This window comes from Pecten maximus, chromosome 12 (genome assembly GCF_902652985.1).
Source record: "Pecten maximus chromosome 12, xPecMax1.1, whole genome shotgun sequence".
Classification (NCBI taxonomy): domain Eukaryota; kingdom Metazoa; phylum Mollusca; class Bivalvia; order Pectinida; family Pectinidae; genus Pecten; species Pecten maximus.
The window spans coordinates 12,472,825-12,487,305 of NC_047026.1; the positions used below are offsets into that span (position 1 = coordinate 12,472,825).

General features: G+C 37.4%; 1 protein-coding gene across 3 annotated transcripts; it reads left to right on the top strand.

Moving 5' to 3' along the window:
- The first annotated feature begins 2,747 nt into the window (after positions 1–2,747).
- LOC117339584 (glutenin, high molecular weight subunit DX5-like) lies at positions 2,748–12,131 on the top strand. 3 transcript variants are annotated; one of them, XM_033901270.1, is made up of 5 exons: positions 2,748–2,828; positions 7,443–7,589; positions 7,852–8,396; positions 8,909–9,775; positions 9,920–12,131. In XM_033901270.1, exons 2-5 carry the CDS (start codon positions 7,444–7,446, stop codon positions 10,897–10,899), a joined length of 2,538 nt encoding a protein of 845 aa, XP_033757161.1. In that variant the 5' UTR covers positions 2,748–2,828; position 7,443; the 3' UTR covers positions 10,900–12,131. The 3 variants fall into 3 exon arrangements, with proteins under 3 accessions (XP_033757161.1, XP_033757160.1, XP_033757159.1); XM_033901269.1 differs by having other exon boundaries at positions 8,909–9,493; positions 9,638–12,131; XM_033901268.1 differs by having other exon boundaries at positions 8,909–12,131.
- The last annotated feature ends 2,350 nt before the right edge of the window (positions 12,132–14,481 follow it).

Consider the following 14,481-nt stretch of genomic DNA (forward strand, 5'->3'; position numbering starts at 1 on the left):
TGTAGCTTGATTATTGTCTACCGTTAACATTGTCGTGTCGATAACATTCGTGTATATGTTTGATGTTGTAAGTGGACTATTCCGGTTTCATGTATAATCCACATCACATGTTGTTTGGATAATCGGGAACCGTCGGCACTTTCCGTAAACGAAAAAAAATACGGTATTTTTTCGTTTACGGAAAGTGCCGACGGTTCCCGATTGGTTGTTTGGACTGGACGAGGTCTGCTGTCGAAAACCTGATCTCTATTCGTATATATGGACGTGAAACAAGGGATTTTGTCAAAAGTGACATAGTTTAGAAAGTTCACTTCAACTTATATAAGTTATTACTTGTCGTATGGAGAACTTGGAGCTTAACTATTGTCCACTACTATTAAAAACAGATTGATTAATTATTTGGCATGACCTTTGTTTGGAAATTAAAGCTGAACAAAATTCTACATTAATGTATAGTGAATTGTATTTAAAATTAATTAATGGAAATATGATCTGTCCATGGTTAAAATGTATAAAACACATATTAGAAGATTGTGGAATTGGTCATACCTGGTTACAGCAAAATAATATTGATCGCGTATGAGTATGTTATTATGTAAAAATAAAATGTGAAAGATCAGTTTATACAAAAATGGAAATCTGATGTTGAAAACTCTTCAAAAGCTACATGCTACCGAAAGAACTGTGTTTTGAAATATCCTTGATGTTTTAGATGTGAAAAATGCAAAAACATTGTGTAAATTTATAATATGTAATCAGAAATCACTAATTTAAACTGGCAGTTGGAAAACTATAAATAGAGCTGAAAGGATAGGTAAAACATGTAAAAGTGGGCGATCGGGTGGCACAGTGGTAACACACTTGCCTTTCGCCGAGGCGGCCGGGGTTCGATTCCCCGATCGGACGTGAAAAGGTATGGGGTCACTTGCCTGTCCACGTGGGCTTTCCCCGGGTAATCCAGTTTCCTCCCACAGTAAGACCCCTTGCAACCTCCATCCGGGCCAACAAGCTGCCATTCACGATTGTGGCTTTAAAATGATTGAGCATCCGCCTTATTCACCTGATCTCGCTCCATCAGACTTTCATCTATTTCCAAAACCTGAAAACAGCTATTTCAGGCACCCTAACCCTAACCTAGCCCTAATATGCAGTGGATGACGTTCTGAACAGCCAAGAAAATGAGTTCTATAAAAGTGGCATTGAGGCCCTGATACTGAAGGGGATTATGTTGAAAAATGATACAATATGACCGACAAAATTCAAATCCTTCAATATGTCGAAGACTTCCAACTTATCAATCAGCCCTCGTACGTGCTATGTTGATAAAAAATCATCAATTTACAATTCTATATTAATAGCGATTGTTATATCCTTACTATACATGCCTGTCATAGGATAATGATATTTGCCATCTGTAATGAGCAATAGATGCTAAGCTTGAATTTTGCAAATTTATTTTACCACGACCTACTTTTCTAAACATTGCGATAGGTAAATGAAGATTGACATCTGGAATAAACAATAGATGCTGAACTTGAATTTTACAACATAAGGTCACTGTGACCTACTTTTATTAATTAGTGAGAATCCAAACTGCGCGTGCTGTTCACTATATGGTCACTGTGACCTACTTTTATTAATTAGTGAGAATCCAAACTGCGCGTGCTGTTCAGTATATGGTCACATAACTGATGTACATGTGGGAGTTTGGTTCTGAGTATATATTAGTGGGGATGCTAAATGGGGTGTCCATATTAAATGCATTTTAAGTGAAACTAAGATATATTTATCAACTCTTAGATACCTCACCTATGTTTTTAATAGGAAACTATTCTTTGAGTATGTGCGGCCTCTCTCAGAGTATGATTGTGAAATTTGGGATAGCATTTGCAAAAAATGAGACTTAGAAGCTATTGAAAACCACAGGCGCCTGCTTCTGGTAAGTATTAATAGAAAAAATATAAATCCCTACTCCTACCATATCAACAATGTTGTAACTGCTAAGAATATAAACACATTTAAAAATAGATTAGATGAATTATAAAAAAAAGATAAATAAAAAAAATCACGATATTTTGTATAATTATAAGGCAACCATAACAAGAAATGAACTCTTTAAACACAAATTATAGAATATTAATGGAGTCCAGTGTAGAGGAACTTATTCTATTCCTGTACTGGAAAATAACTACCACTATCAGCGATAGTTAATTACATGTATACCTTATGATTTATAGCATGTTCACATGCTCCAGCTGCATGGTGGCCGTTAATGAAGCACGTGTTCATGTCCTTATATAGTCATTGACTGTACATAAATCAGTAATATCATAAATACCATAAAGGGATTCTGTAATTTCAGAATGAACGTGCAATTATTTGACCATATTTGGCATACACATATCCGATATTTTATAAGAATCGTGTGCAACATTTTGTTAGGCGTTTTTGCAAATACACGTCATAGCGGCCAGTTAATACGTGTGTACAGTCTTGACCAATGAAAATACGAAACTCGTCTACTCATAGGCGTCACTAGTTGCCTAGTCCATCATACATGGCTAAATTAAACATGCCTGATTAAGACGTTTTCAAAATGACGCCTTCTGATTGGCTACTAAAACCGGAAACTAACGCCATGGCCGGAATTTTGAATACCTCACGGCGATTTTCGATAACATTGATTGATCGTTCACAGAATCACGACGCACACGGGTAGGAATACCTGGGATATATATCATATAAGTATATACCTGGGATATATATCACAGGTAACTCGAACAGGTAACACTTGGACACGAAAGCGTATCAACAATAGGAAAGTAGAGGTGAGTTACTAACTTTGTAACAATATTAATGATAATACATGTATATAATGCTCAATATCATTCATCAGGCCTCGGTGTCATCAATTTCAAAATTTTCCATACGAAAGCTTTACAAAATTTAAGGACGAAATTTACGTTTAGGAATCTTTTTTAAATTGTATAATGCTTCCCTACGAGATATTTCTAAGTGAAGGAATTTCCATAAGAATATGGGTGAGACTGGTCGCTGAATTATCAATTAACATCAACTTGCTATAAGCAGAGCGAACAAAATATCAACGTTCTTATAATGAGTACAAATTCTGTACAATATCTCTGTAGAACCAACTTCGTCTTAGTTTAGAAGTGGTTATTATATATACTTGCTAAAAACAGACACTCGCTGGATGGGTATTACTTAGAAATAGAAAATTGGTGCTAGTTAACAAATATAATCAATGATGTTTTTTTCCGAAGTTCACCACAGCTTGCAATTGGAGCAGCTGAGAGCAACGACAATATCGGGTGGCATTCAGTGTGATTGATATCCCAAAACCCTGAGAATCATGGTATCATTTAACTGTAAATTAAATAGACATTAAGTAATTCATTATAATTTATTTAGAGGATGGTCGAAAGTGTTGTTTTTGTCCCAAAAATCTCGTCCAAAAAAGATTACTTGTTTCTGTTAAACACGAAAAATGTTGTAGATTTTAAAGCGAGTTACTATTTCACAATACAAAGAATTATTAATAAATAGATAAATGATAAATGAATAAACATTAATTAATCAATTAATTGATTAACATGTGAGTGTGTATAACAAAGTAACACAAATGACAAAGACATTTATTTATGACCCTTGCCCTGACCGAGTTTCGAACTCATTATCTACGGCACCTAATCGTCAAACCAGAACCGTGCTAATTTATCCGCAATATTCCGGAACTTAACTTCCCAACAAGTCTTTGGTTCTGCCTCTTATAAATCATTAATATAGCATGATCGATAAAATTTATACAATACCGAAAATAACATAATAATCATTGTCGCTATCACCATCCTCCAAACGTTTAAGCTTCTCTTTCTAATCGTTTTAAAGTGAATTCACAGCATTAAATTTTCGGTCGTAGTAGTTGAGGACGCCGACAGTATTTTGTTTTCAGTTGTTGTTTTTGATTAGATATATTTCTGTAGTGCGTGTGCTGCATAACGCTGTCGATACTACATAGTATTCTTAATGGTTAAAGGGACATTCCTTCGTTCAGACATCAGAAACATGCACAATTTCTATTGATGAAATCTATGTCCGAATGATGATAATATTAGTGTTTGCGCCTACAAGTAATGAAATTAACGCCGAAATGTACAGGAAAAAGGCGTATTGTAGACTGATATCGCGGTAATTAGTGATACTTCGGGTCGAATTAAGAATTTTCAGGACTTATTACTCCAAGAACTTTGGTTTTTCTTGAGAGCAAAACTGTCGTATAATATGAAGATTATTACTCTTACTACTAGGAAAAAATGTATATTACCTGTAAGTTTCATCATGATGACCTAAACTTTATTCAAACGTAGGAATGCCCCTTTAAAAGTATCGGTGAGAAACAGTGAAAGTACATCAATTGCATTTTTTTTATCTCACATAGATATTTACAAAACTTGTGTTGATACGAAGATACCAGATATACTGTATTTTAAACGTTGTTTTTGTTCAGGGTTGAATTTCTTGAGGTTTTGATTAAACCCTATGGAAAACTACCCGTTATTTCGCAGGAATTATGAATTAAAGTTTAAAAATTCTTCATGCATTTATGGAACCGATAAATATGAAATTGCAATAATGTATCAATTCAGAATTAATAAAACATATGAAAAAAATAAAAATAATTTCCTCGTTAAAGCAAGGATATTAGTTTAGTCTAAGGCTGCTATGTAGGTAACTACAGTATAAACACGATGGTAGGATCTGTGAGTTATTTTCAATATACACTGTTTTTGCATTTTGGAAAAATAGCGTGAATTTATCTTTATTTTTGATAAAAATCATCTGTATGATATTTTTTTCTCGCCATTAGGTATTCTTGTTCAATCTTTGAATTTGAATTTCTTTGTAAACGAAGATCAAAACTTTCTTTCTACGACTCATTTACTCTTATTATCTAGTGATTAAATATTTGTACCCTCCACGTATTCTACCCTTGAAGTTTTCTGCTAAAACCGCAAGTGCAAATGATGATATCTAAGTTTTATGGTAAAATTATTTATTTTATTTATTCGTTTGGAATTAATTAAACTGTTTATCCGGATGGGATATTTAGACTTAGATATTGTACACCGCCTTCGGTCATGGACGCCGACCGACGTCGAAGACACACGATTCTGTCAAGTTATGATATAGAGGGTAATAACTAATGTATAAATACGGACACTTCCGGTTCTATCATGTTTACGATCAAAACCGATTTACAGCGGCTCGCAATCTATACATGGATCCTTACATCTATAAATAAATATAAAAAGATATTTGAACCAATTAAAAGTTATTCTTAACATAAAAAAATGAATAAATGAATAAATCTGCAAATTATGCGGACTTTCTCACCGGGACTTAGTCTAGTTTGAGACCCATAGACTTTCCCTCCGGGCGCACCACACAAGTTGTTTACGAATGTCCAGTTAGTAATGACCCGAAGAAACAGACAAGATGTCGCCAATATTACATTCTCCTTGCATGAAGTATTTCTGTCGAGTCTCTTAATATCGATTGTATAACGTATGACGTTTTCAGTATTTTTTAACATAATATTACTTCAGACGGATCAACTGTTAAAATTAGAATTTGCCGTTAAATATCGTCAAAATTATTAATATTAATGGATTCCTTTTGTCAGAAAAATAAAGTCTATTCAAACAATAGTTTACTTATATGTACATTTTGTAGTATAAGGAGGTAGACAACACAATTTAAGGACTATATTTCACTACCTTAAATTGTAAAAAGTTTCAGTTCATTATGTATGCATGTGTCTTCCCATTCGTTTAAAATCCATGACGAGAATTCAACAAATACAATTTTCTTTCAAATAATAGCTATACTTGATTTGATTTAAACATATCTTTTTGCATTAATGAAGCAAACAGTTAGGGCACAAGGTATTCAAACATTATATTCCTTTTTTTCCATATTGTATTGCTGTGGGGATCGCAGCGACATCTTGTAAACAGAATTATAAACCAAGCTTCATCATCCATGCTTCCATCTTTATTTTCTTCTTCGTTAACACTAATACATAAAACCATGCCGGAACACCTAGTCCGGAAAATAGTCACAAGTAATATTAAAAACAACATATCCGGATCAGTTTGATAGTAATACATTACAATATAAAAAATGTATTTTTGTAGTGTTTGTTTCTCCTGACAGATTGTCCTTTCCTTTCTAGCAATAAATTCATATCAATGACAAATCCCAGATTCAATAAATCTGCCAACTGCTGTCTGCTTCATATGAAATGTAGTTGATCATAAACGTGTAAATTTCGCAACGGCTACATTGATCAAAAAATAATCTAGGACTGGCCAATGCAATGTATCAGTTGGGGTTTTATTTATGATAAAATAGCTCCATGAAGAATCAGCTATTTCAAATGTGAAGTAACAGTTTCATGACATGGACAATATTTCCCATAGCCTTGCACAAGTTCTGCCTATCAGCAAACAGAAATAATTCAATTTGCTTTTGTCGTTGATCAAATGGGATGAAGAGAAAAGTTAAGATCCCTAATTAAGTCGCCTCTTTCGATTATCCAATGGGGGTAGGATGCAGTTACACATTCGCACCCCTTGGCTGCAGGGCAGGTAGATCTCTGAAGAGCAAAGCCAGTTATCTACCAAGCGATATAGCCAGATCTTAGCATGGCATGAAAATCAATAGTTTTTTTTTTATCCAAATCTGGTTACATGTACTTACAACATACGAGCACATCACACCTCCTGGATTTTATGGTAATTTGAGAAGGAAAGTCCAAGTGTTTCGGATGCATGCATAAATAGAAATTACAATTTATTTGTATTTTATTTTTTAAATAAAGATAAAAAAAAAACTGATTTTTTTCAACGCTTTAAAAAGAAATATATCGGGCGTTGAATAAATATTAAAATGTCGAAAGCAAACCAAAGCTTTGGTGTTAACAAAAAATAATATATGAGGAGTTGATTATTTGCGTTATGAAGAACTGGTTGGTAGGAAACTGCGACTGAAACGTCGTCTGTAAGACGATTTTTCATTGGCTGTTTTTTTCATGATTTACTTCGTCAAAATAAATATGTCATTGTGGTTACCGCACCTATCAGGTGAAATACTCATTCATTCACTAACTGACAGGAAGTCGTGACTGATATTCAACTTTGACCTTTCACTTTGTGGTTTTCCATTCATGAATGACTCGCGCACTATGCCGCCTCCACATAATATGATGTCATTAATTATGAAAATAAATCACCGGAGAATTGGAAAATCTTAAACACTTAAAACATGTAGCTTGTATTGACTGGAGCCACATAACACAATCTATTTAAACAATTGTGTATGACGAATACCATTTAAACTTTTTTTTTTATATTTTGCAGAATGTTCAAGATGACGCCCTTTTTCGCCTGCGTCCTTTATTTATTTGTATTTTCGCGCGTCAGATGTTTGAAGCTCGAGGAGGCGGGACAATTCTTCAATAGCAGACGATACGGAGGCTTCGTCAGTGTTTCGGAAACAGAAAACTCGTAAGTAAAATAAAGGGTCAGGCACATGAATGAAATGTCGACAGCATTCGTAACAATTCGGCGGATTCCGTGTCTACATCGGAATCGACCGAGGTCAGTCGGTTGGAAAGGGTTTCAGTGTAGATACAATTGTAACTTGTGATTACGACTGGAGAGTTTACAATCTTTCAATGAGAAACACGAGGACCAACCACATTTGTAGGTGCGATATATATTTTCTGCATATTAAAAATGTTTCATTTTCACTTTTTTCGATCCTCAGATTCGTCATTGTGTCAAATGGTTTGCCTGATCATGCCCCTGATTCGCTGACGTCACAATCAGTCATACCGAGAAACAACATCTTCAGCGTTCCAAAAAATCCCTCGATATCGGAAAAGCCCGGATGTCTTCCAATGGGACCTATCGGTATATCTCGGACAGGCGTCGTTCTATTTAATCCTCTCAACTTAGAGGGTCAGAACGCTGTGGAAGGGGATACAGCTGAACAACTAGACCAATGTAACGGTCATCCTGACCCCACGGGCGTCTATCACTATCACGCTCTCCCAAAAAATTGCCTTTATAAGGGAAGGGAAGACGAGTTGATTGGTGTTGCACGTGACGGATTTCCAATTTATGGACCAATGGCGTCAGACCTAAAACGAGAAGTTATGAACTCTGACCTTGATAAATGTCACGGTCGTTTTGTCAACGGCCAATACCGATATCATGCAACTAGCGAGTTTCCATACTTCATGGGCTGTCTGCGGGGAAACATCCCTCGTCGAATGGATGAGTTAACGACTACCTGCAATGAAACGTCAGGTAAGTTTGCCAGATACTACAATGTGTTTCTGAAATACTCATTAGACGTGGAGATTTATTGCTAGTGTCTAATCAGGAAACATGTAATTCAGTGCCACATTCCTATACATTCTTTTGTAATTAACATGGGGATTTTATTAAATTAACAACCGACGCTTTGTAATCATACCTTATCATTCAGATTAAGTGCAAGCGTTCCATGTTCCATGTTCCATAATGAATATATCTATATATTTCTTAAACGTAAACCTGTGTTACATTTTGTCGCAAAAATATCAATAATCATAAAATGAAAGGATTTTGTGCGACAAGAACTCGGATAAGCATCGTTTTGGAAATTACAATTTTCAGATTGAGACATTTCCGGCTACGTCATGTAGAGCAACGATGTTATCAACATGAACTTAAACTATATCACAAAAATATTAAAGATAACTAATGGCAGGAGATACCACGCCTCTGTAACAAAATTCAATTGTGCATTAAACCATGCCTTTCTTTTTGCTTTGCAGCCTTCGACAAAAAATGGGGCTATTTGTGCCATTGCGGGAGACCGAATACAATGGAGAGACAAGGGCAAGGTCGTTTTTCTCCGGGGATGGGAGTAAATGGATCTCCAAGGCCCATAGGTTTTGTCCCAGGGCAGGGCCAAAACCAGTTTGGAATACGACAAATGCTTCCTGGCTCAATGATGGGAGGTCAGATTCCAGGACAGGTAATAATTGGACCAAACGGACAGCCAATCAGAACTGGAAACCAAATCCAAATCGGACCAAATGGACAGATTATAAGTAATGAAAATCAGCTTCAAATTGGACCAAATGGACAAATAATTGGCAGAGGAAATCAAGTACAAGTTGGTGCAAATGGGCAAATCATAAATCCCGAAAGTCAACTTCAAGCTGGTCCCAATGGAAACCCGATTCAGATGCCAGTTATGACAGGCCCGGCCGCAATTCAAGGACAAGGACCAAGACCCCTCGGGTTTTTACCCAACCAACAACTGGGGGGTGGATCTGAACAGTCAAATATAAATCAAGGACAAAGCCAGATTCCGAGACCACTCGGGTTTCTACCTACCCAACAACCACCAGAAGGAGAACAAGTATCTGTTGGACCAAACGGACAAATTGTAAACAACAGAAATCTAATTCAGATGCCTATCCCAACGGGTCCGGCTGCAATTCAGGGGCAGGGTCCAAGACCTCTCGGATTTTTACCTGTCCAACAGCAAGGTGAAGGAGAACAAGTATCTGTTGGACCAAACGGACAAATTATAAACAACAGAAATCCTATCCAGATGCCTATCCAGACGGGTCCGGCTGCAATTCAGGGGCAGGGTCCAAGACCTCTCGGATTTTTACCTGTCCAACAGCAAGGTGAAGGAGAACAAATATCTGTTGGACCAAACGGACAAATTGTAAACAACAGAAATCCTATCCAGATGCCTATCCCAACGGGTCCGGCGGCAATTCAGGGGCAGGGTCCAAGACCTCTCGGATTTTTACCTGTCCAACAGCAAGGTGAAGGAGAACAAATATCTGTTGGACCAAACGGACAACTTATTAATTCTGGAAGTCAAATACAGATTAATCGCAACGGAAATCCGATCCAAATGCCACTCACGACAGGCCCTGCTGCGATTCAAGGACAAGGGCAGAGGCCTCTCGGATTTTTGCCTGTCCAACAACAAAATGAAGCCGGACAATTTTCAGGCAATCCGGGACAAGGGCAGATTCCGAGACCGATCGGATTTTTACCGAATGCTAATGGCCGCCCAACTTTTCCCATTCCTCAAAATGGCGAACAATTGAACAACGAACAACCACGCTTAATAAATAATGTCTTTGAAAATGGTGATCAACCACGCAATGTAAACGGAGTCACAGAAAATGGTGAACAGCCACGTGCTGTAAATGGAATCCAACAAACGGGTGAGCAACCTCTTCCAATATTTGTTAACGGTGTAGCACAGAATCCCGATCAACCGATGACGAGACTGGTACGGACACAGAATGGTCAAGTAATTCCCGTTATGGTCAACTCTGGTTCTCAGATTGGACAGACACTGACCGTCCCGCGCATTGCTCGACCAATGGGAAACAACGGCATGTTCCAACGCCGTCCATTTGGTCAACAGTCACCCCCCTTCCTGACACCGAATGGCGGAATGATACAACCAACCAACTCGCCGGTTCCAGGGCAACCACCAATGATGGGGCCGCCATTGGTTGAGCCAAACGGAAATGGAATGGTAATAGGGCAAGGTCAAGGTCGTTTTCAACCTATTAACAGCCAACCTTCATCAAATGCTGCAGTTCAAGGACAGACTGAAACCATTGAAGGTCTGGAGATCATTGACAAGTCCACTCAAGAAAATCGACAAGAAACACCCAACGTCTTGTTCAGAAAACCTTTCGACGGCCAACGGCGTAGATTATCTGGTTCTGGTAAATATGGCAGGTATAGATTGTTCAACATGTATTTAGGAAACAGTTTATGATTTCAGCCAGAAACAGGATGAATCATATTTGTTTATGTCAAATATGTATAGCCTTCGGTACCAAAGATCTTGTAAGACGTTTGGTTTCCCTAACTCCTTGTACGAAGGGCTTTTTTTGTCATAAAGCCAAATGTTGAAGGGTGCTAAAACCGACACCCCTGTTCTGGTATTGCCGAACTTGGAGAAAGAATCATGTCGTTAAAATACACGGATTTTTTTTTCTGACAGCGTATTACGACATTGTGATATTAAAGTCAAGACCTGGGTGACAGGAATATCACTTCACCGATTCTGGATGTTGCCGAACTTAGGCAAACTTGTTTGCTGAGTAATGTTGAATGTTGGACAAAAAGCACATCCTCGTTTGAGAGAGGTAACTGTCCAGAAATGGCATTTAAGCGTCATTGAATGTATAGGGCGACGTGGGCGACGTTAAGTATTACGTAAATTGTGAGATAAGCAGAAAGTACTACGTAGTTGTATTTTGAGTTAAAGAGTTCTACTGAATAGCAGTAAACGGCCTTTTATAAGCGTATAGTCGCTTCTTGGCCTCCTGTTTAAGGTGATAGTAACTGAACGAGCTTGTAATATTCATGACGGTGTAATAATCATAATATCTCATAAATGTTTGTTTATAATGGAGAATTCCGGGTATTCGGGAGAGAACAATAGCTTCACAATAACGCTGATCCAATTTTGTGTATAGCCTTTTAAAAGCGCACTTTTGTTGAAGTCTTTGATACACTGGCCCGTAAGTACATAGAACAATTTTTGTGTGCTTTTATTATTATTATTATTTTTTTTATGAAAATGCAAAACTAAGCGCTTGACACCAGTAGTTTTTTTTTTTTTTTTTTCATTTTTGGCAGCTCCAACATATTTTGTAGCATGTTAATGTAAATATCTCCAAACATGGTGTTTATTATAGTACATGAATCGATAAGATAATTGTGATAGTATAATATTTAAATATAAAGTGTTTGTTGCTGGAGACTCCTTCCTGTAAAAAAAACATTTGAAAAAAAAGCAAGTTGGTCTACATTGGTATCTTAAGATGTCGGTTAAAGCATAAGCTTCTCCCTCAAACAGAAATAAACAAACAAAAACAAAACTGAAAAGGAAAATAATTACAGGAACGAGTCTCCTTATGTATATTTATTATGTGACTTAATTTATATGAAATCCATAATGCTGTGTTATAAACTGAAATAAAGTTATTTTAGAATACTCAATTCCCTGAGTTGATTTATTTAGTTAATACTTTATTTTTTCATCGTATTTTGTTAAAATACTCATTATAACATATCAATTAGTAGTGATTGTGGTGATAACGAGTTCTTTTGAGAAGCTGGAAGGATGAACTACATGGTTTGTACAAAAAGACACACACGTTATAGAGTACAGTCAAAATGAATGACAACGTCGATCTGTATTGCCCTTTTAGGACGTTTCAGAGATGCTAGGGACACCATACATCTGTATCTCCCTTCTAGGACTCGTCAGTGATGTTAGGGACACCATACATCTGTATCGCCCTTCTAGGACTCGTCAGAGATTTTAGGGACACCATACATCTGTATAAACCTTCTAGGACTCGTCAGCGATGTTAGGGACACCACACATATGTATCGACCTTCTAGGACTTGTGAGTGATGTTAGGGACACCATACACATGTACAGTAAAACACGTTTAGTACGAACACGCTTATAGCGATTTTATGGATATTGCGAACTGATTCCGATTCCCCAGCTATTCTCCCTCTTCTATGTAATTCTGTAATTATATTGCGAATTTCACATAGCGAAATATTGTCTATAACGAACCAATTTAGCGGTCCCGTCGGCTGAAATTCTATGTTATTTTAACACTATAGTACGAACCCATCTCCGAAGTCGGAGTCATGCCCTGGTGATCACGGCCGTGTTATCGATAGGCACCCGAGGGCACGTTTCAGGGTATTGAATCGGTGAGTTATGTTTTCGATGACCTCTGAATAAAGTGAGTTGTTTTGTCGATGTTTATGTCAAGTTGTTAATCCATTCTTAGATGTCTAATTAGTGTGTACACAGTACATGTATGTTTCACAATGGCTTTATCGTCAAGCGATTGAGAGCTAGTGAAAACGAGACTTCCGGGGTAAAGGTCACCGCGACCGATTTCGTCAGTATTGATGCAGATGTTGTAAAAGACGTTATGAGCATTTTGGACAGTGAAGACGAGGAGAAAATAGAGACAGAGGAGGAACATTCCGTAATGAGTGGTGTTACGGCGAGTGATTATTTACACGGGATAAGCCATTTTCTGGATTCCCAAAATGATATGTCAGATGTTTTTAGTACTTTGTACACACTTGCCTCACACGAATAGTTTCGGCAGAAAATTATAACTGACTTAAAATAATTGAATCGCTTTTGATTTGTACTTGCTTGTAATTTTATTTTAATATTTTCATACAGCGAAGTTTTTAAGAAAAAAACTATAAAATTCGTAATACACGTAATACGAACTATCGATATAACGAACTGATTCAGTTGGTCCCCTGGGATTCATTATAACCGTGTTTTACTGCATCTGTATCGCCCTTCTAGGACTCGTCAGAGATGTTAGGGACACCATACATCTGTATAAACCTTCTAGGATGTATCAGAGATGTTAGGGACACCATACGTCTGTATCGACCTTCTAGGACTCGTCAGAGATGTTAGGGACATCATACATCTGTATCGGCCATCTAGGACTCGTCAGTGATGTTAGGGACACCATACATCTGTATAGGCTTTCAAGGACTCGTCAGAGATGTTAGGGACGCCATACGTCTGTATCGCCCTTCTAGGACGTGTCAGTGATGTTAGGGACATCATACATCTGTATCGCCCTTCTAGGACTCGTCAGAGATGTTAGGGACACCATACAGCTGTTTCGCTCTTCTAGGACTCGTCAGAGATGTTAGGGACGCCATACAGCTGTATCTCCCTTCTAGGACTCGTCAGAGATGTAAGGGATATCATACATCTGTATCGCCCTTTTAGGACTCGTCAGAGATGTTAGGGACACCATACGTCTGTATCGACCTTCTAGGACTTGTGAGAGATGTTAGGGATATCATACATCTGTATCGCCCTTCTAGGACTCGTCAGAGATGTTAGGGACACCATACAGCTGTTTCGCTCTTCTAGGACGTGTCAGTGATGTTAGGGACACCATACATATGCATCGCCCATTATACAAACATCGTATCTCAAGCTCCACGAATCCACTTGCTATTTAACATTAGCCTTTGGAAAAAAATGATAAGAATTGTCTTATCACATTATCGCACTGGGAAACATGACTACATCATAACAATACATAAATACATTGTAGTTGTGAGTAAGTATTTGAAGTTACAGAATTACATATATCAAATGAATAACGGTGTTGATAGAGCGAGGACGATGGAAATATATCTATAGTAAGAGTGACCCAAGTTGCATCCCGAGAGATTGAAATGCAAATACATTCAAGTCATCATAGATGAGACTAAGTGTATGACGTTTTGTGACAATCACTCAAACTCTGTACAGTGTTATAGTAGAAAGCAG